This window comes from Misgurnus anguillicaudatus, chromosome 1 (assembly GCF_027580225.2).
Source record: "Misgurnus anguillicaudatus chromosome 1, ASM2758022v2, whole genome shotgun sequence".
NCBI classification, from domain to species: domain Eukaryota; kingdom Metazoa; phylum Chordata; class Actinopteri; order Cypriniformes; family Cobitidae; genus Misgurnus; species Misgurnus anguillicaudatus.
The window spans coordinates 31,670,056-31,694,263 of record NC_073337.2 but is presented as its reverse complement, the minus strand read 5'-3'; the positions used below and the strand labels follow the sequence as shown (position 1 = coordinate 31,694,263).

The 24,208-nt window shown below is 38.8% G+C and overlaps 2 protein-coding genes across 2 annotated transcripts in view; both read right to left on the bottom strand.

The window, feature by feature from the left end:
• The window catches only part of LOC129431801 (macrophage mannose receptor 1-like), a 169,149-nt gene that overhangs the window by 125,159 nt on the left and 19,782 nt on the right, over window positions 1-24,208 (bottom strand). The window lies entirely within an intron of this gene.
• Window positions 15,460-23,657, bottom strand: LOC129431800 (C-type mannose receptor 2-like). The gene is made up of 3 exons (XM_073870172.1): window positions 23,426-23,657; window positions 17,926-18,270; window positions 15,460-15,821 (listed from the first exon to the last, which is right to left on the bottom strand). Exons 1-3 carry the CDS (start codon window positions 23,655-23,657, stop codon window positions 15,460-15,462), a joined length of 939 nt encoding a protein of 312 aa, XP_073726273.1.

The following is a 24,208-nucleotide window of genomic DNA, read 5'->3' as shown; positions in this document are numbered from 1 at the left end:
TTGTGTCCATGAGCAGTGGTTGTTGTGGCTGCATGGTGTTATCTCTGTCCTTGTGGGATATGTCAACGTCATGTCCATTCAGGTGCTGGAGAGAAGTCCTGTGGTCATTCATACTCTGTCCAGGTGTGTGTGTGCCATTCAGGTTGAGTGGATTGGCACACACTGCTGAAGGATGATGAAGGGAGAAATAGATATTGTCCTTTAGCACTCTTGCACCCAGTCTGTTTGGGTGGATGCCATCCTGTTTAAATAGTTGTCTCTGACTCCAGAAAAGATTGAAGTTGTTGATAAAGTTCAGTCCTTTTATGTTGCAGGTTTTATGCAGCCATGTATTAAGTCCAAGCAAACGTGAAAACCTATTTGTTCCTCTTGCTGGAAGTGGTCCACTGATGAACGGCTGAACTTTCACTGTTCTGAGTGTTTCAAAAAGTTTGTTGAAATCCCTCTTAAGGAGTTCAGATTGCTCTTTGTGAATATCATTCTCCCCCACATGAATGACAACTCGATTTACAGTCTTATGTTTCATCAGAATGTTCTGAAGTTCCCTGTTTACATCAGAAACGGTTGCTTGTGGAAGGCAGCACGTAGTTGAGTCCCTGTTGCTAAAGTTTCTGATAATTGAGTCACCCAATATCAGAGTTCTTTGCTCGGATGCGCTCTGCACTGAGTGCCGCTGTCTGCTCGATCTTGAGTGGCAGTTAGCATCAGTGTTAGCTGCTGGCTGATTTGATCGGTGTTCAGTCACATTTATCACATTTGGGGATTCCTCACTCATATTCATTAATACTTCAAATCTGTTCTCAAGATGTATAGGTGGTGGTAGAAAGTCAGTGTTTGCAATCCTTGTCCTAGTTGTATCTGGGGTAAAGGAAGCTATTACGGCAAAATGTGATGCTCGTGACAGTCTGATTTCTCGAGTGATTTTGGGTCTTGCTCCCTGTTTGTACCATTGATTAGTGTGTTGATCATTAGATTCATTGGACTCACCGGCTGTATGCTGAGGGCTTCCATGATGACAAAGCTCTGTTGTGTGTTCCATCTGGTTTGGTAGTCCTGTAAGTAACTTTGTTTCAAGAACAGCAATCCTTTGTAAAAGTCTGTGGCAGTTTGTGCAGCAAGTAGATTGTTGATGAGGCATTTCTTTTTCTTATCCTTTTGAATGAAGGCAGCTGTGTTTTTCCTTCTGGAATGTAAGCTGATGGCGGTGGGAGGCTAGACGGATGAAAAATTCCACTTTTTTGTAATCCTCCAGTCCCGAAAGTTTGTAAATTAACGTTGATGCCAAGCTTTGTTGTTTGAGCACTATGCTGATTTGCTGAAGTTAAAATTATAAGATAAAATATAAAAGCGATAGAGCAAAGCGCAGAGCAGTAAGCAAAAGCGTCCGGACAGTAGCAGAGCAGGAAGAACTGGACCGTGCCAATAAAAAAGATTTGCCAGATGCAAAATAGGCAACGCAAGAATATCCGACAGGACAAACACAACATCAAGAACCATAAGGTAAGAACGTCATCTCTTTATAGTCAGTTTACTCTATAACGATTACACAATAAATTAACATTAATCTTTCCTGTTTGTCATAATTTGGCTTTGGTTGCATATTATGCTTTAAATGTGACCATTATCATTACTGATACGTCTCGTAAATATGTATTAGGGAATTTGGCTATAACAGTGGCGCAGCTCTATATTACATGTAGGATAATGTCTGTATTAAAGGAGACAGAGAATGAAAAACAATTTTTACCTTGTCTTTGTTGAATAATGGTAGTCTACCCACATTCACAAACATACAAAAAGTGCTAAATATGCCAAACATCTCAGTCTCATAGAAATTCCTCTTTTAGAAATGTCAGCCAGAAAACAGCCCAATCTGAAAAAATGATGCTTATGGCATCACAGGCATCTAACTGCCCATCCACTTTAAAATAATTGGCTACATTTTTTGAGTGGCATGGTTCGGCACGCATGTAATTCGATTCGCGGATTGATCATTTGCACGTGTTTTAAGGGCTTGCAAATGTTAACATTCAAGTGATTTTAACCGCAAAAAGGCGCGAAAGTGAGCTTTCTGTAACTAAGCGCAGACACACGTGCGGTTGAATGTGTCTGGTCCAGCTTGTGATCATCCCTAGATCAAAACTCTTGATGTAGACTATAGAGTGAGTTGTGCTACTGTCTCACACTGTAGTCCATTAAAATACATTTGGCGAACAGAGCACTGTAAAACAACAAAGTTTTTATGTGGAGCGAGTGTTATGCTGCGCCGTTTGCAATGTGTCCCCCATTTGTGTGTGCGTGCACATTTAAGTGCCCTCAATAGTGCGCAAGAGACACAAGAGAGACGAGTTTCAAAAACAAGCGAACATAAAATCTTTCTGTTCTTGACAGGGCACATACAAACACAATGATCTCCACACAGTGCTCTTTTTCTAATAAAACATTTGTTTATTTCTTAAATGTATGTAAAGATTAGAGGCAGGAACCAGTCTGTTTTAAAGAAACAGTAACCTCAATTAACCTTCTCATGTTTGTGTCATTAAAGGGATAGTTCACCCAAAAATGAAAATTCTGTCACAATTCACTCACCCTCATGCCGTCACAAACCTGTACAAATCCCATTGTTGTGAACACAAAGGGAGATATTTTGAGAAATGTTTTTAACCAAACTGTTTGTGGACCCCATTCACTTCCATAGTAGGATAAAATAAAACTATGGAAGTAAATGGGGTCCACCAACGGTTTGGTTACAAACATTTCTCAAAATATCTTCCTTTGTGTTCATCAGAACAATGAAATTTAAGAGGGTTTGTAACAACATGAGGATGAGTAAATGATGACAGAACTTTCATTTTTGGGTGAACTATGTTAATCAAACAAAATCCAATCAATTCTGTAGCTCTAAAAAATAATAAAGAAATAAATAAAGATAATCAATAAAGACAGTGTTATTATTCATTTTATTTGATTAATAATAATAATAATAATAATAATAATAATAATAATGGCTTTTATTTATAATTCACTTTACATTTTTAAGAAAATCTAAGTGCTACAATAAAATCTCAAAGGTGCTTCAAAAGACATATTGAAGAAGGTAATAAAACACACAATTTATACAAACAGTAGTTAATAAAAAGGCAATAAAAAAGTAATTAAACATTAAAAGATTTTTTAAAAGGTATGTTTTAAGATCCTTTTTAAAAATCTCAGTCCTTTGTGGGTCCCTCAAGTATTCAGGAAGAGCATTCCATAGGTTGGGAGCAGCAGCACAGAAAGCTCTATCACCAATGGTGTGAGTCCTAGTCCTTGGGGGAAGGAGCCGATGGGTGTTTGTGGAGCGTAGGGAACGTGCTGGGACCTGTAGTGAAAGTAATTCTTGAAGGTAACTGGGGGCTTTTCCGTGAATACAGTTATGTGTGAGAAGGGGAACCTTGTATTCAATTCGTGCTGAGATAGGGAGCCAATGTAGTGATTGCAAAACTGGTGTGATGTGTTCGTATTTGCGTACTTTCATCAGGATCCGAGCTGCAGTGTTCTGAATGTTCTGAAGTTTTTTAATGCTCTTGTCCGGGATCCCAATGAGAAGAGCATTACAATAGTCAAGTCGTGAGGAAACAAATGCAGGGACAAGTTTTTCTGCATCCCATATAGTTAATGTGGGCCGGAGTCTGGCAATATTTCTGAGGTGATGAAATGATGTCTTGCAAAGTTGCTTAATATGAGATTCAAATGTTAAATGAGGATCAAACCTGACACCAAGATTTGAGACTGATGATGTTATGGTATGATTTGGCCAGAGAAGGTAATGCAGGTTATGGTAAATGTTCTTATCTGATGTGGAGAGCCAATGAGGATTGCTTCTGTCTTTGAACTATTCAACTGAAGAAAATTTTGATTCATCCATGTGCTTATTTCCTCTAGACAGGCAGTGATCATGGATGGTGATGAGTGATTGTCCATTTTTATGTACAGCTGTGTATCGTCAGCATAACCGTGGAATGAAATTCCAAGATGACGGATGACTGTTCCAAGAGGAAGCATGTACAGAGTAAATAAAATGGGTCCAAGAACTGAACCCTGTGGAACCCCACACCGAACAGCATGAGTAGAGGACCTTGAGTTTCCCATGGCCCCAAATTCAGACCTGTCTGTGAGGTATGACTCAAACCAGCGCAGGACATTATTATCAAGTCCAACAGGGTGATGTAGCTGGTTAAGAAGGATGTTATAATCAATGTTATCAAATGCTGCTGAGAGATCCAGGAGGATAAGGAGTGATGGTGAACCAGCATCAGCTGTCATCAGCAGATCATTTGTGACTCTCACTAGGGCTGTTTCTGTGCTATGGGCAGAGCGAAAGCCAAACTGAAACTTTTCATAGATATTGTTATATTGCAGGTGATCCTTAAGGTAACTAGCAACTACTTTTTCTAGCGCCTTTGAAATGAATGGCAGGTTGGATCAAGATTGGGTTTCTTGAGTAGTGGTTTTATTATAGCAGTTTTAAGAGTGTGGGGGACATGAGCAGACCCTAGGGATTGCTGTATAATCATGGTGATGAGTGGACTAAGAGCAGAGATGTTTGCTTTTATCAGTGCTATAGGGAAGGGGTCAAGGGCACAGCTGGAGGTTCTCATTCCTGTAATGATGTCCTCAACCTCAGATTGTGCAACTTCTGCAAAAGTGCCCCACCGTCTTGTAATTCCAGACTGCAGTCCGGCAGTTAGAAGAGGTGGTGGGGAGTGCACAGCAAGAGATGAATGAATTTTGGCTATCTTTGTCCTAAAAAAAAGCCATAAATTTGTTACAATCTTCATTTGAAGATCCTGTGAGCGGAGCAGTTTGCGATTTCTTTGCCTTATGCTAATTTTAGACCTATCGAAAAAATGTACCCCTATTTATTTTAGTAATGTGACTTGACTTGACTTGACTTGAAACAGGACTCGACTTGACTTGCTTAGGGTGAACCCTTGACTTGACTTGACTTGCTTGATTTATCTGAACTGTGACTTGAGACTTGACTCGGACTTGATGGTTTAAGACTTGAGACTTGCTTGGACTTGACTATGTGTGAATTGTCCCCACCTCTGGCCCCAGTATATAAAGTTTTCAGGATAGCTGATGAGACGCTGAATTTCCTCAGCTGTCACAGATGGTACAGTCTTTGCCTGACTTTATTAACCTGTTTTTAAATGTGTTCAGTCCAATCAGGTCCTCAGAGATGTTTACGCCAATGTACTTGAAGCTGCTCACCGTCTCCACAGAGGTCCTGCTGATCATAAGAGGAGGATAAAGGGCTGCTGATGTCTCTTTTTAAAGTCAATCAATTAACTCTTTAGTTTTACTCACATTCAGAGAGAGACAATTGTCCTGGCATCATGATGTTAGTTTATCTACCTCATCCAAGTACTGTATGCGGTCTAATTATTGTTGTGATCATGTTTATATGTTAAAACATAAAGCTAAAGTTACACAGACTATATGAAGAGGAGATTAAAACTGCACACAGGATTATTAAAGCGTGATAACAGGAGAGCAGATACTTTCAAACAAATAAAATATATTAATGCATTTAATTTTTATTATTATTATTATGCATACAGTTTTAAACCAAACCTTATCATGACTTTAATTTTGTCTTTAAGCCTCTAAGAAACTGATCTTGACTGAAGATTTGATACAAATAAAATGTTAACAATAAATATTTTGTGTGGTAATATTAACTGACATGTCAAGCAGTCGTGTAATGAGCTGGGGAATATCCATCCAGCCGACTGTTAACACAAAAATAATTCTTCAGGATGATCAGTAAGAGAAGAGTTCAGTTTCAATGGTTTAAATATCAGCTTGTTCTTCACATGACGCTGTTGTATGTACTCAGAAGATGTCAGATTAGGGTTGCCACCTGTCCCGGTTTTACCGGGATTGTCCTTCTTTTTAATAACCTGTCCCGGGAAATTTATCAACTCTCCCGGGACACTGAATGTCCCGGTTTTCGAAAAGCTATGTGAATATGAAATTTAGCGCGCGCACGGCAGAGAGGGAGACCTTGCGTCTGTGTGTGTGTTTGCCTCATTTAGCCCATGTAAGACAGAGAGCTTCCTGATTGGCCCGTTTCAGGACATCAACCAATCAATTGTCAGTGTGGGCGGGCTTTTATCTCTTCTCCCGAACCAAACTAATCAGTGTATCTAGAAACAGGAGCGCCATGGCAGAGGGAGAGTGCCCCAAAAGCGAAAATATAAGACACATTTTACACCAGACTACACGAAAGTGTATCCCTGTCTTAAAAGAGTTAAAATCTTGCATGGTGTAGAGTTTGTAACAGTGACCTCAGCTTTTCCCATGGCGGGTTAAATGATTGTAAAATACATGTTGAGGTGAGTTCAACAAGTTTAATTTCATGTGCATATTTGCTAGTTGCTATTTAGACCTGTTTAAAGTTGCAATGGAATATAAATAAAATAGTTTACATAAATAATATTAGCAGCTTTAATAAATTGTAAACCTGATTTACATATTTTAACATAATGAACAAATAATTGGGTAACACTTTTGTCACGGTCCTGTCAGACATCTGTGCTAGATGTAGGTCTGAGTGCATCTGGCGGGACCGTGATAGTATTATGTTCTGTGTGGGGACATGTGGAATCACATTGTGTGTGTGGCTTCCACATGTTCCCGGTGTCTTGTTGCTGTCGTGATCTTGCCAGACCTTAGTATAGGTTCAGGTCTGTGTTAAAGGGCAAGATCAGGGCAGCATTGTGTTTACGTGGGAACACGTGTGCTTCACATCATGTCTGTGTGACACGTGTTCCCAGTGTGTTGTGGCTGTCATGGTCTTGCCGTGACCCTGGTTATTATCCAGGTGGGATGTTAGAGGGCAAGACTATGGCAGCATTGTGTTATGTGGGAATACGTGTGTTTTCACATCATGTATGTGAGACACGTGTTCCCAGTGTCTTGTCACTTTTACCCTACTCCCTTACGTACTCGTGTCTTAAGTGATTAATTATGTTCACCTGTTCCCCATTGATGTGGTGTCTATATAATGCCCTCGTGTTTTCTGTGTGGTGTGTGTGCGTGCGTTGTTGTAAATTAGTGTTGATGTGCTCAGTTACATGTTTCAGTCATTCTCTTGTTCTGCTTTGTGTTCCATCACAGTGTTATTATTTCATGTTCTGTTTTACCCCCACGTGGGTTTGTTTTGTTCTGTTTTATTAAAATACATAGTTATATCATCGATTTGTCCAGGTTTTTTATCAGACATGGGTGGCAACCCTATGTCAGATATGATGACAGATATTATGGTGATCTTTGGGGACTGATATGAGGGAATGAATGTGTTGATGTTTAATGATCATCTTCTCTATAAATGTTGAATGATGTCCTCCTCACAGATCCAGGATGGATGAAGGTGTGTAGATGTCAGACACACCACCAGTGAGGATTATCTGAGGACACTATTACTCTGTCAATCAACCCTTTGTGTTTCTCTAATGCTCACTGTTCCTAAGAAAACAAACAAATGACTCTAAGGTCACTGTTCATAAGAAAACAAACAAACAAACGAGAAGAGATAACATCAAATATTAAGGTCAATATTTACATTGATGTATTACATGAATGTCCACACATTCAGCTCTGTTTACCATTCAAATGAAGTTTGTCTGAAGCTCTTGTCTAACAAAAGGGACTTGAACAAAGTCTTTCCAGGATAGCTTTCATTTTCCTCTACTGGTTTGCATAAAACATTGGTGAGAGACCGGTGGTGTGTGACAGAAACAATGAGACACTACAGGTGAAAAACATCTCAGTCAGGCTTAATATAGAACTTCTTTAGAAACAGATCAACCACAGTGCATGCTGGGAATCATGAATGAGTTTTGTACTGTGCTCATAACCTGGAAGTGGAAGTGCCTGTAATGGATTTAATAGTTTTCATGAGCCTTTCCTCTATATTTTGTAAACTCTATGTCAGTCTCTAGTTTAATCTCATCCTGTAATGACTAACACTTCATTAATATTCCTTTATCAGAACAAATGGTACATTGTCTGTTTCTGGTATTTGAGCTTTTTTCATTAATCCTACTCCACATTTCTTTCAACGTAGCTTAACATATTAAGACTGACAATAAAAGATCAAATTCACTATAGACTTTATAAATGCAGCATTTATTCTGGGCTCATTCTGCATGTACATACTAGCAATATTTTAAGTTTCATGGTGAATTTACACACAGGGACGGCTTTACACCTTTCATTTTTCAATTATATCTTAAAGGGGAGGTTTAATGCTATTTCATGCATTCTGACTTATTAACACAGTTTAAGAGTTGTAGTCCTCATGCTAAACATAAGCAAAGTGTCAAAAAAGCAGTTGAGCTTGTAACAGAGTATTTCTTAGCTTAACCTTACGCCTCCTTTTTCCTACAAGTTTCAGAAAGTTTTTTTCAAATGGGGGTATCCGTTACGACTGATTGACCCCATATTCCTTTTATGGGCCTTTACCTCCAGAACGTCAAGTGAGAGCGAGAACGCGCATTAGCATTGCTCCGTCGAGTAGAAGTCACCGGTATCACTGCACAGCACACGACAACTTTGTTCTAGCAAGATTGTATTAAAGGCCTTGAGTTAATTGTGTATATGGGCCATTCTACCGAATTGGTGCAAATTGACACTTCAAAACTTCTTGAAAAAAGTGTGTTTTTTCCTGCAAGCTTTGTAGTCATAAACATAGAAGAACATCTAAGGAACACTAATCTACTGATTGGACACTTTAGTTTCTTAGCATGTTTTTATACAGTTTCGAAATTTTTTCTCTCTCCCAGAATTTGTCACTACCGAAACACAACAACATTTGATATAAAAATTTGGTTTTTAATAGCCTATTCTGATTTTCTTTACATTAACCTTCTAAATATATTTTTTACATTTTTTTAAAGACAGTGTCATGGTTATGTTGATTAGAAATTTTATTTTAACAAAACTATAAGAGTGGTTCATCAAATTAAATGCATTTTGAAAGCAATATTTCTCTGTAATTGCCATACATGCACTGATACAGTTTTCAAATTCAAGGATTCATTAGTTTAAATTTTTATCTAACTAAATAAAATTATGTCATCTTTTCTGATAACAAAACCTATTTTATTTTTCCAGAACATTATTTGTTTCGGTCGTGACATCAAATGTTCGGTAGTGACGACCATATTGGATTTTCCATATTTTGTGTAAAAAAAAGTAATTAGTTAGTCAAAAATGGTTGGCATTATGCAGTCAAAACATACAGCACAAAGAATATCTAACGCAACACCACATAAAAGCAGAAAAAACTGAAATTACGCTGAAGAGATGGCGGATAGTTCAGACCTTGAAGGGATGCAAGATGCTGTGTTGATTTTCACATCTCTTGAGAAAAAAATGACATAATGTATGTCCATATAAAACTTCAGGCCCACAGTATAAACTACAGAATTTGGTGTGTGTGCACCCATGTCCATCTGTAATGTTGGTGTACACATGTGTGCCTGTTTTTCCATCACACATTCTAACTTCTCTAAACCTCCTTAACTTATTCTCTTGTTGCTGAGTTTGACTTTTTTGAGTTTGAAGTAAACTTAATTTTTTATTTGATTTGAGGTAGGTTGAATCAATTTTCATATAAAAGAACTAGTGATAGACCGATATATCGGCCGATTTTTGCGAGTTTTATGTGTATTGGCATTGGCCGATTTGTGGCTGCTGTGTTCACCGAGTTTTTCCGGCATTATTTACAGACAGAAATATAGTTTTTTAAGTTCAATTAATGTTACTTTTTTAAATTGAGACTTATAAAAATGACACGATGATGCCATATTTTACAAGTAAACTGAGTGAGCAAAAGAAGTATCGGCTCAAGAAAATAGGCTCTCTCAGTCTGTCCGCTCTAATTTCATCTTTCCGTCTATGCATGTTGGTGATTCCTCTCTCTCTGTAGCTATCTCTACAAATTAACCAAAGATATTTACATTTACATTATTAGTGTGAGCCTGCCCTGTCTACACTTAACAATGACATGTCAATTTACAATGATACTGATAAGTGCTATCTGTTATGTCATTTATATAAAGCAATCAGTCAAAGTCGCGCTAAATTAGTGCAGAAAGTTTTTCTAGAGACCAGAGGTAGAATCATATAGCCTTCATTTATATCAATAATGAGTCAAGCTACTACTGTATGAATTAATTAAGTTAATCTGGCCTAGTTCATTTTATCTTAGTTTGTAGTCCTAGTCAAATCACGTACAACATAACAGAAATATGACTGACAAATTATTTGTACTGAAAAAGAATATATGTGCAGTTGAAACTTTCTATTTATTAATTAAAATAAAGAAATAAGTGTCATTTTGTCACTACCGAAACAATCACGTCACAACCGAAACGTCAACAAATGTTTCGGTTGTGACTGTTTCGGTAGTGACGATTTAAGCTAACTTTGATCCTACTGCTAAGATGCTAATCAGTACGTAGTTAGCTAGCACAGTTCTCGACATTGAAACATGAGTAAAACCTAAATGACCAGTAGAAAAAATAAAAAAAACTGAATTAATCATTGAAAATGTGTGATCGGTAGTGACATTCATAAATGTCACACACTGATTTCCAAACTTTTGATCACATTTACTTCAAAACCATGAGACTGATCTAATCACCATGTCATCACAAGAAAGAGAGGCACAGACAAAGTTTCTGGTTCAAAATGGAGGGGAGTGGCTTAAAGCAGTATTATATTATTGACCAAACTATGCAATGTTTCGGTAGTGACGTGAAAATGCGGGACAGTGTTTTTTTTACCTGATTTTACATGATTTTCACTGAAAATATCCAATAAATATATTTTTGGTTTTAATTAACAAAAGTATTCAAAATGATACTTCTTAAAAGAATGATAAAAAAAATTAAAAAAATTATTTCATATTTTTTTTCCTATGGTGAAATTCAGACCTTGGGGTTTGGGACAACCACCTCTCAATTGAAAGCACCATATAAACAATGATATTTTATATATAAAACCTGACGCTACCTCAAATATTACTTTGGGTTTTGATTGCTATTTGCTTATATTTTTTTATTATCAAACATTTTCCTACATTAATGCTTTTTAAATTAGTTTTTTGGTTCCGGGACAGCAATTTGCACGAATTCGGTAGAATGGCCCATATAGTTGGAAGTTATTTCAACTGTCCAGTAGAGGGCAGTATATTCTTGTGAATTTAAGTTGTAGCAGCTTCATTTCACATTGTAGAAGACAAAATGGCTGAACCGCATGGAGGGTTAAGATGTTATGTCCTTGGTTCCTGCATTTTGCCTAAATTTCCTGGTGATACATGAAGTAGTTTCAGACAGTTTGAGTCAATGACGAAATGTGAGTATTTCAGTTGTTGAATCTAGAGCTAAAATTACTTGTGGCAATTAGATGTTTAAGTTTATCAATATGATAAGTTCTTTGACCAGCTATTTAAGCACTAATGGTATGGTAGTTTAGTTAATTCTGTTTAATGGACTAGTCATGCTGAAGCTGTTGATTAGTGTATTATACTTACTGTATTTGTTATCTTAAATGTGCTCTGTTGCAGTTACTAATAATTAATTTATTGTGTTTTATTTAGAACACTCAAACCTACTTGTACCTACCTTCTGTTGAAGTTTAACCCTGTATGCCATACCGTGCTGTTGTTACTAATACCTTGAAAGGAAGTAAATTACCTCAATTTGATACTGTCTTCCTGAGTTTTGATCAATATCCTGTAGTGAATACATTCACTGAACACATCAATAGGGAACAGTCCTGATGCTTCATAATACAAATTGTTTTTATATTTAAATGGACTGCATTTATATAGCACTATGGCCATCCAAAGCGCTTTACATTGCCTCACATTCACCCATTCACTCACTCATTCATACACTGATGGTGGTGTCAGCCATGCAAGGCGCCATCCAGCTCGTCGGGAGCAGCTGGGGTTAGGTGTCTTGCTCAAGGACACCTCAACACTTGGTCAAGTGGAACCGGGGATTGAACCACCAACCTTCCGATTTGTGGACAACCTACATGAGCCACTGCCACCCCCCATTAAAGATAACATGGCAAAGAGGGCTTCAGGAATAACACAGACCTTCCTAAATATGTGTCACTAAGGTGATACTGCCATAGTGCTCTTACAACAAGTATTGACTACCTGGGGAAATACCAATAGAAGACATGAAAATAATTTTATGACAAAAGGACAATTTGGAATCAAATAATAGACTATGCAAACAATCAGGTAGAGCAATGATACAAATATTAATCACAACAAGCAAATGTTGTGCACAACAAGCACAACAATATAAGAAGATACAAAAAATCAACACCAACATTTAAACTCTTCCACCAATACATGATAGCATGTTTGTATGGTTATTTCACTTCTCCAGGATTATGAATCAGAAAATCCCAAAACAAACAGAAATAATATTTACAGTATTTTATGTTAGAAGTCACTAATGGGACACCACAGCACTCCAAGCACCATCTGACAAGCAAACTGTGCAACATTAAACGGGAGATTTTACAAGACTTTTTTAAAATGTAAAATAAATCTTTTGGTGTTCATATGTAAAGTTTTAGCTCAAAATAATTTTCACAAACATTTTCAGATTTATAAAACCATACATACACCAGAAGCTGTGCAAAATTCCCTTTATGAATCCCAGCCTGTGTGTGTGTGCGTGCGTGCGTGTGCGTGCGTGCGTGTGTGTGTGTGTGTGCATGTGTGTGCACATCTCCACCTCATCTCCTCTCAGGGGCATACACAGCTTAGTTTGAATTTATAATGTCATCATCATGTTATGGAAATGATGGTACAAAACACAAGGAAAATATGAGATATGGACTATAAATCCTTTTTATGCTGTCAAAATCATTGGGTATTCTTGTCTTGTTTCAAAATTAACATCAACATTTCTGTAAAAGTCAAACTGTATAAAATACTTTTTAAGGCATTCAGAGATGACTTATTCTCATTCTTTTCACTCACCAAATAGTATTTTTAATGCTTTCAAACAAGCATGTATGCAGATTTGCCTGTAAGGTGTTTAGGATGTTTCTATATTATGATGGATTTTTTTTCTGTGTTATTTAAACATATAAAGATTAAATCAGTTGAAATAGATTTAACATGCTAAGAAATGTATTTTTATACCATATCATTAATGAATCTGGGATAACAATATAGACTGTTAGGTGATACAGTTTTCTTAATGAGATTATGACAGACATGAAAAAATGAAGTGCTCATCACATGTTTGAAATACCTGCAGTTATCATTAAAAATAACTTAAAGGGTGTGTTGCAGGTTACATTTTTCAACGAATTTGTGCAATGTGCTTGTTGATAATAGACATTTAAACTGTTATTCATTGTATTTTATGTTGTTGGGTATCACACAACGGAATATAATATGAAAAAGTACAGCGGTTTGCAATGATTCTCCTTTCCCCCACAATGCACTGTATGACGTCACGCTGGGGAGAGAATTTACCAAAGCCGCCTTGAGAGCATTGAGAAAGACTATAGAAAGATGAGTAAAGTACAGTTCTGATAGCGCAGATTATAGATAGATAGATAGATAGATAGATAGATAGATAGATAGATAGATAGATGGATGGATGGATGGATGGATGGATGGATGGATGGATGGATGGATGGATGGACGGACGGACGGACGGACGGACGGACGGACGGACGGACGGACGGACGGACGGATGGATAGATAGATAGATATAGACAGACAGACAGAAAGACAGATAGGCTAGTATAGAGCGATAGGCAGACAGACAGCATAATGTTAACATAACTTATTGTAGAAAGTAAACAACCAATTAACATACTTGTGCATGCTGGCTTAAGGGGGTCCGTGATCCTGCCTGAAATGGGTGTATGCGATCTTCAGCACAAATGGATTTAGGCAGCATGTCTCAAATCCTGGAAGCTGAGTGAGGCACGTCACATCTCACATCGCGGGGAAAGCTTCTCGACTGGTGACCAAAATGCACTCACTTCCTGCCAGTAGCGGAGTGGCAATCGGGAGAGTCGGGACTTTCCCGGTGGGCCGGTCTTATAATAGTTATACATTTCGAGTTATATTAGCAACACCGCCTGGCGGCGTGATGTGTGCCGGTTCCTGCAGCCCGCTGGTCAAACTGAGCAGCCTTTCTGCTCAACAAAGTATATAAAAGTGCTCAACATGTTCGGCAGGTCCAAACATGTACAGGATTTATAAAAATACGGTGATCAATGAGCGGTTCCTCCTCAAATGGCATAGCCTGTCGTGATGTAAAAAGCCGCCGAACGCCTTTTATGTATTCGGTCGGATCCGAGTATGCTGCAGCTGCTGACTGCTTCTGCGTATAAAATAATCGCGTGATTCGTTATGATTGCATAAACAATATAACAAAGCATCCTTTTATTTCACAAAACAATATATTTGAGATATTATTTGATAGACTAGTAAGTGTGGATTAAGGATGTTTAAAAATCTCTAGCCTGGTGGTCAGGACATGAATGGATCAAAATAGCAGATTTGCGAAGTTTTATTTATCTCCACATATATCATAAATAATAATTAGCAAGGTAACTTTGCAGTATAACACATTATATATTTCCTACGATGTATATATGATTTCCAAATTATATACGTAAGTATTAAACAGCAATAAATGTCTCATCTATCTCTATGGCTCTGGCTGAGTCTTTCTCCACTTCTCCCCAATGTGAAGTCATCGCCGAATTGCGTAAAAAAAAAACGTTAAAAATTAATACCAAAAACGTTAAAAAAGTGGTCTTTAAGACCATTTTTGAGACATTTAAAAAATTATATACATATCTTGAGTGATTTATGTACCCATTAATCGACAGTTGTGGTTAACCTGCAACACGCCCTTTAAAGTCACATATACTTTTGCTGATATTTGAGAATATTAATATTTGATTGACTGACCCCCGGCATTAGTTCTATGAAACAGTACACACTAATATAGAGCCAGGTGAAAATTAGCTTGATTAAAAGATGACTTCTAACATATAAACAACATTAAGATTTGGTTGAAAAGTGAAAAGCTGTCTCAGCTAAAGTAAAAAGATCTAAAAAAAAGGCTGTGCGGTTGTAGTTGTGTTTTAACCCATGTGTTTTTTTTTACATTACCACCATCAAAAGTAATAAGGAAATTGTTTAATTTATCTTATACTCAACTTTAACTTAATAAAAACTAGCAGAGGTGATAGTACTAAGTAAAGTTGACTAATTATATGTAATTCAGAGCAGATATCAGAAGTTAGTGCAGCAATGCTGTAGATCACCACAGAGAAAAGAAACAGCATAGAGAAAATATACAGAAGGCGACAGACACATACAGTCTGATTTCATTCATCTTATTTTCTGCTGCAGATGAAGTTGAGTTTGTGAGATTGAGGAAGGCTGATCCAGAGATGATCTCCTCCAGACTGAACTGCTCCAGCTCTGTGTTCAGTGTTACAGTACATCAGTCTTGTTTCATTTCCTAAAGCCCAATTCTGATAGCACACAGCCTCTCCTAGTATCCAGATCCAGAGGTTCATTTGGCAGTAATAGTTTAACCCCATCCACACGGCGTCAGTAGAGGCCCGATCAGTTACTTTAGTCAACCAGCCCTGAATCTCCTCTGAATCAACTGAAACCAGATCCACATGATTCTCTCTGCAGTATCTCAGAGCTTCAGACCAGCTCAGATTCATCTGGATCAATATCAGATTATCTGAACAAACAACAAACACAAACTACACATCAGATCAAAACAAACATACACAACAAACACTGAACTGAGATCATTTTAATAATGAAGAAACTTCTGTCATCAAAGAAACTTTGACTATAAGAACAGTGGATTTTGGAGTGGATTTAGGAAGACTCTATTAGCAAGTGACCCAAACCAGACTTAAGATATTCCAGCGTAAGATGCTTTTAAACATGCATTTTAGTCTGGGACTAGACCTAAACCTTGCCTTGGAAACCCTGAGGGTGCTTTAATATTTGCTTTAAATGCCTGATCCTGATGATCTGAACACAAGTTTGACTCTCTCTCTCTCTCTCTCTCTCCCTCTCTTCTCCTCCTTGACTCTCTTCACATCATATTATTTGGCTGTGAACTGTGAAACACTTGCATCATCAAACTGATGTTGCTAATCATCATCGGCTATGAATCAGATAACATCTAATACCCCATAAAGATTTATTTAATACCTCATGCTGGGTTGCACAGATCAGTTGCTGTATGACAACATTTATGTCAAACTGATTGATCTGTGCAGCACCATGAACTTAAACATAATTTCTACAGAATCACATTTATATGTATTAGTTCAATAATAGTTCAAACAAGTAATAAGAGATGATATTCAAGTGGTGGGGTTTGGAGGATAGATAATCCAACTCTAATATTTTTTTTTCCATTACTGAGGAAATAAACACTTCTTTAAAAATGTGAATCACTTTCACTCAACAGTAACACTGCATACTAAACATTTTTATAGTACATTGCTGTAACTAGGGTTAAATTCAATATCTAGAGTTAGATTTCACGTATAAATCATCATTAACTCTGTGGTGGACTTGAAATTAAGTTTAACAAATGAAGGTGTGGGAGGAGTCTAAACATTAAGTGCTGTCAATCACTTTAAGAGCTTATATAAGCGAGTCAGTTTCCACTCCTTCCCAGTGATGATTCATCCGGCATCCCTCCTCCTCCCCAATCTCCTCCTTCATTCATTCTTTTCCTCTCTCTACACACTTCTACTATAGGGACTTGAGCTGAGTCTCAGGATTGAGTTATTTACTGTTATTATTTAAACTGAATGTGCAGGTGAACTAGTGAAAGGATATATATTGCAACCCAATATCACGAAATTATGTACCTATAGGCACCAATGGACCAGCGTGACAATGTCACGTTTTGCCGCGTTTGAACGTGAGCATGTCACGCTTTTCTGTTTGTGTCACTGACACGTATTGGTCACTCAACTTTGTTGCCCTATTGTCAAACCATTGTCGCTTTGGTTTAGGGTTAGATTTACATAAAATGACATCCTTACCCAAACCCAACTCTAACCCCACTGTCAGGTGACAGAAAATATAAAATAATACAGGTTTTTTTTATAAACCAATACTTAAAGTGACATACTAACGCAAGCACCAAATCTAACCCTAAACCGAAGCGACAATATGGTTTGAAAATAGGAAAAAGCAGTTGAGTAACAAATACGTGACAGTGACACAAACAGAAAAGCGTGACATGCTCACGCTCAAACGCGTATATGGTTGTATATTGAGATAGGTACACAGCAAAACACAGAAGTGTTCAATTAATGTGATGTGTTTTGACAGCTCAGATTTAATTGAATTAATCTTGTAGTTTGTTAATAGAAATGTTTTAAACAATTCTTGTAGTTAACGTGTAATATTAACTACATGACAAACACCCAAACTATTTGACCACATCATCCTCCATAAATGTTTTAGATGTTGAGGACTGCTGAGTAATGTAATAAACTTTAAAACTTTATATATTAAATTAAATCAAAACAACAACACTTGACTGAGTCAACAAATACTTTATACCGTGTACTAGTTACATTACTAATACAGATTAAGCAGAAAACTATAAAATACTGTATACATTATTAATATATTCAGAGTATTATACTGTGAAATTACTGAAAGACTCTTTTATTATGACTGGAAATCACAGTACAATTATTTACAGTTTAAAATAAAAAAATGTTTTACAGCGTGTGATGAACTGAGATCATTTTAATAATTAAGAAACTTCTGTCATCAAACACACATTGACTTTTATTACTCACCTTCATGACACACAAACGTCAGAGAGATACTGCAGGGCAAGTCATTCCAATGACCCGGATCTGTCACAATGACCTCTGTACAATCTTCAGAACCACCTTGATTATTAGGTTCACCAGACATCCAGTTTCTGAATCCAGATTCGCTCTCATCTGACCACTCCCATGAGTCACTGAACAGACCAATCCAGACTTCAGATATGTTTTTGTTATTCATGATGTTCTGAATCTGTTGATTCTCAGTCTGATTCCTCACACTGATCAGATCAGTATAATACTGTCTGCAGAAGATCTGAGCGTCTCTCCATGATACTGAAGAATCATCAATGATGAATCCTTTAATGCTCTCTGTTTAAGAAAATAAAGATTGTTTCATGATTTACTTTGACTCTTAATACACTTACAGTATAGATGTCAAAGAAACTCTTTACTTATTTAACTCTTCAGTTACTGCAGTGTCTCTCTCTTTATCTGTTTTTATTTCTCTCAGTTTACTGTAAGCAATAAGTTTATTACACAGAGTAAAGTTTTAGGAGTCAAATGTGTCGATCATGTTAATCATGTTTATTGTCACATAATGTGCTCATGTAATTGTGCTCATATACCTTTAAGGGCATTCTGCTACGTCTCTACTGACGTATACACGTTATGGGAGTTGACGTAGAACGCACACGGAAGTCTCTCATGTTTACTGCTTGCATGTATGTTAGCTGCACGTTGCATCAAAATAAAAGTATTCGTAGAGTTAAAGACTCAAGTGGACATTCAAATTCTTTATAATGTGTCAGAAGCGTTTGACGGACACATTGCTTCTTCGAATGATGGCCAAGTTTAATCCTCCGGAAAGTTTCGCTTTTGATCGCCCAAACGAATTGGCCGACTGGAAACAGCGTTTCCAGCGATTTCGGCTGGCCACAAAACTGAATAAAGAAGACGGCGAAGTTCAGGTCAGTTCGCTAATCTATGCCATGGGGCCTGAGGCTGAAAATATCTTTAAGTCTTTCACCTTTGAAACGGAGACGGATGAGAAGAATATCGACGTTGTGTTGGGAAAATACGATGCATACTTCTATCCTAAACGCAATGTAATTCACGAGCGTGCCTGTTTTCACCAGAGATCACAGAGAGCCGGTGAGAAAGCTGAAATATTTATCAGAGCCCTGTACGAGTTATCAGAACATTGTGACTTTGGTGTCAATAGAGACGAACACATCCGTGACTGTATTGTTATGGGCATTTTATACAAAGACCTGTCACGTAGATTGCAACTAATGGCTGATCTAATACTTACCCAAACCATTACAACTGTTTGCCAGTCTGAGGAGGTCGCACTCCAAGTTCACCTGCAGGGTGAGTCACATGCAGCGGTACAGGAAATCCGTGGAAGAGGACTAGGCAAAGGAAAGCCCAAGTGGAAACCTAAAAAGAGAGAAAGTGATTATAGAGACCCAAAATGCGGAAAATGTGGAAAATTGAGACACAGAGAACCGGAAAGGTGCCCAGCCTTGAACTCTACATGCAACAAATGTAAAAAGGTGGTCACTGGGAAAAGAAATGTTACAGTAAATCAGTCAGAGAAGTGACAGAGACAGAGACGGTTTCACAAACACCATACTTCCTGGGTGCAGTCACAAATACAAACAAAATTGATGAACAATGGACTATAGAGCTTGGAATTGGAACAACACAGGTGAAATTTAAAATTGACACGGGTGCAGACACCAACATAATGGGTGAAGAGACTTTTACCAAACTAATTCCAGAGAAGGAATTAAAGCCCTCAAATGTTACACTGTGCAGCCCAGGGGGTCGTTTGGACTGTTTAGGAATGTTTCAAGCCAACACTAAGTATAAAAAAAAGCCATATACATTTCCAGTGTATGTCATCAGCGGCCAAAATGCAAATAATCTGCTGAGTCGAGACATGGCAATGATGATGGGGCTGGTGAAACGTGTTGAAGAAGTCCACAAAACATTTGGTGAGCACGGAACACTCAAAACCGAACCTGTTAAAATCCTGTTGAGAGGTGATGCTGAGCCATACGCAGTGCACACTGCTCGTCGCGTCCCGTTGCCTCTTCTGCAAAAAGTGAAAGAGGAGTTACAACGCATGGAGGAAAATGAGGTGATTGAGTCTGTGACCGAGCCCACTGACTGGTGTGCGCCTATGGTGCCAGTTCCAAGGAAAAATGGGAAGGTGCGCATCTGTGTTGATTTAAAGAGGCAAAATGAGGCCGTAAGGAGAGAGAGGTACGTCCTTCCAACTGCTGAAGAAATTACAGCTAAACTCAGTGGCGCGACCATGTTTACATCACTGGATGCCGCCTCCGGGTTTTGGCAAATACCTCTACACCCTGAAAGCACCAAGCTGACCACCTTTATAACACCCTTTGGGAGATTCGCCTTCAAACGTCTCCCATTTGGAGTTACTAGCGCCCCTGAAATATTCCAACGGAAAATGACTGAGACCCTCAACGGCCTGGAAGGCGTGGCTATCTTTATGGACGACATTTTGGTATATGGAGATACTCCAGAGCAGCACGACAAGCGTCTCAGCATGGTGTTGGAGAGAATAGAGTCAGCCGGTCTGAAGCTGAACAAAGAAAAATGTAAGTTCAGACAAAATAAGCTTCACTTTTTGGGACAAGTCATTGACAAATCAGGTGTGAGACCTGACCCTGACAAAGTCAAAGCAATCCACGAACTACCACCACCACAGAATGTGCATGACTTAAGCGTATTCTAGGCATGTTTAATTACTTAGGGAAATACATTCCCAATCTGTCTACGGTGGGTCAGCCTCTATACGATCTGTTAAGGTCCAAGTCAGTATGGACGTGGGACCACCCTCAGCAGGAGGCATTTCAGCGGATCAAAGACATCCTGTCCACTTCTCCAGTTCTGAAGTTCTACGATGTGAATCGCCCCACGGCGGTCTCAGCTGACGCCAGTAGTTATGGCATTGGCGGAGTATTGCTGCAGCTACATGAAGGGGAATGGAAACCTGTGGCATACTGCTCAGATTGTCTGTCTGATGCGGAGACCAGATATGCACAGATAGAGAAAGAGTGTTTGGTGAGTGTCTGGGCCTGTGAGAGATTTGAAAAGTACCTGTGTGGCCTCGAGAGTTTTAAATTGGTCACAGACCACAAACCGCTGGTGCCACTCATGAATCAGAAAGACCTGGATAACGTGCCAATACGGTGCCAAAGACTACTCATGAGACTTATGAGATTTAAACCGATGGCTGAATATGCACCAGGAAAGACACTAACGGTGGCCGACACACTCTCACGGAGTCCACTACAGTGTATGGAACAGGAGACTGACACTCATTCAGACGTAGCGTGCTACATAGCAGGCATCGTGGACACCATGCCTGGAACTCCTCGTAGACTTGAAGCCATAAAGGCAGCTACAGCAGCCGACTGTAACCTACAATTGGTGTTGCAGTACATAAAGTCAGGGTGGCCAGAGTACATAGGCCAATTACCAGCAGCAATCAGAGAGTTTTTTCCCATGAAAGCTGAATTATCTGAATGCGATGGAATTATCATCAGAGGCAGCCGTATGGTGATTCCAGATGTGCTAAGAACAGACATCCTGAACCGAATACACGACGGGCACCAGGGTTTGACTAAGTGTAGAGAGCGAGCCCATGCGTCGGAATGGTGGCCCGGCATTTCATCAGAAATTCAACAAAAAGTCCAATCATGTCAGGTATGTCGTGAGATAAAACCCAGCCAGCGGAAAGAACCTCTCATCTCTACCCCTCTACCGGACCGGCCTTGGAAGAGACTCGCTATGGACCTGTGCGATCATAACAAACACATTTACCTTGTTGTGTCAGACTACTTTTCCTGGTTCCTGGAAATACTTCACCTGCGAACAACCACTGCTTCACAGATAATCTTGAAATTAAAGGCCATGTTTGCTAGATTTGGTTGTCCAGATGAGGTCGTGTCCGACAATGGGCCCCAATTTTCATGCCAGGAATTAAAAGACTTTGCGAAAGAGTTCGACTTCACACACATCACCTCGAGTCCACACAACCCTCAAGGGAATGGACATGCAGAGAGAGGTGTTCAAACAGCTAAAAGAATTTTGAAGCAGAAAGACCCTCTGCTCGCCCTCATGTGTTTTCGGTCAACGCCTTGCACCTCCACAGGGGTGAGCCCGGCAGAGTTACTCATGGGTCGAAAGATAAAAACAACCCTCCCAGCATTGGAGGTAAATTTACAGCCCCAATGGCCTGATCTGGAAACTGTCAGATGTAAGGACGCTTTGGAAAAAGGAAAACAAGCATTCTACTTTTATCGGCGTCATGGAACTAGGCCTTTGCTGCCTTTAAAGCCTGGTGATCCTGTCCTCATGAAGCTGGACCATCAGAAAGCCTGGAAAACACCTGCCGTTGTCTCAGGAGACAGCGTCACACCACGCTCCCTTGTTTTTGAAACACCCCAGGGAGCAACCCTGAGACGCAACCGGCGTCACTTGCAGCATGTTCCTTCAGCGGCTGAGACCACACTCCCTCTAGCCTGAGATGGACTACAGCGGGAAGCTACAATACGGCAGCCCGACCCTGTGGTCTCACCTGATACTGCATCACCAAACCTCAGTATCAAAACGCCAGACACCCAGACTGGACTGTTCCATACCCGGTCTGGTAGACTAAGTAAACCTGTCGAAAGGTTGAATTTATAAATATATATATATATATATATATATATATATATATATATATATATATATATATATATATGTATATATATATATCACAGGTTCACTGTGAAAATGTGGCTATTGTGTTTATATGTTTAGCCAGGGACTGTGGGGTGGACTAGAGGGACATTAAGGGAAATGTTCAAGGATCCTGTGAAGAGAGCTGATGTTCTAATGTTTGTTAATATGATGTGTAGTGTTATGTCTGATGAGTTAAGTCAACAGACACAAGTGACTTACTGTTTAATCAAACGTTATACCTTTTGACAGTTTGGTTATAGGAACAGTTAGGATTTGTTTTGCATTACTGTTTGTCCTCAGAAAAAAAAAGAAAAACTTAAAAGGGGAGATGTCACATAATGTGCTCATGTAATTGTGCTCATATACCTTTAAGGGCATTCTGCTACGTCTCTACTGACGTATACACGTTATGGGAGTTGACGTAGAACGCACACGGAAGTCTCTCATGTTTACTGCTTGCATGTATGTTAGCTGCACGTTGCATCAAAATAAAAGTATTCGTAGAGTTAAAGACTCAAGTGGACATTCAAATTCTTTACATTTATCATCATCTATCAATGTTTTATAATGAAGTTGAGAGAATAAACTGATCTGAGTGTTTTTTAGTTTGTTGTAGTTTCCAGAAGAGTGAATGTGTCAAACATAATCTCACATGATATTTGTGTTTGTGTGATGTTTATTATTGTTGTCTTGTAAAGTTGACATCTGATGATGTTTTATTAAGTGACGGTTTGATGTTATTTTATGAAGCTTCACTCACCATTGTAGCAGATGAAACTCATCTTCATATTACAGCTCTGATGATGCCATGATCCATCTCTCATATAAACACAATCATCTGGACCATTTGAGTCTACATTAGACCAGTTTGTGTAGTTTACATGATCACCCAGAGACCACTTCCATTTATAAACACTTAATTTATTCAGTCCAAACCAGACATCAGTCAGACTGTTACTCACACTCATGATCAGTTGATTGATCTTGTTCATGTCATCCATGTTGTTGACTGTGGCCAGATATTTGTAGTTTTCTCTCCAGTATTTCAGAGCTTCAGTCCAGGTCATCTCTATATTTATGTGGTGATAGCGGCGCTGAATGCATTCAGATAATGAACAGAGAGCTATGAAAGAAAGAGTTTGAGTCAAATCTCATGAGATTATAAAACAAACATAAAACTACAAACTAGGGATGCACCGAATCCAGGATTTGGATTCGGCCGAATACTGGGCTTTTTGACAGGGTTCGGGTTCGGCCGAATCCTAGATTTTTTTTCCACCGAACCGAACCCTAGGCTTGCGCTACGCTGGTCGACTTCACGCGGCCGTTGATTACACACATCAGGTGTTGGCGTGGAGATGAGCTTTTTCTATCGGTGAGCCTTATGGGCTGGACACACCAAAACTTTTAACCACGGCTGAAAACGCCTTGAGGACGCCAAATGCCAGCTGTTTTTCAGCCGAGAAAGCTTGGTAGCTGTGACGCTTCAGCTGTGTGTTGGTTGCTGTGGTAATGTCCCGCCCCTCCTCCACTGTAATTTGGC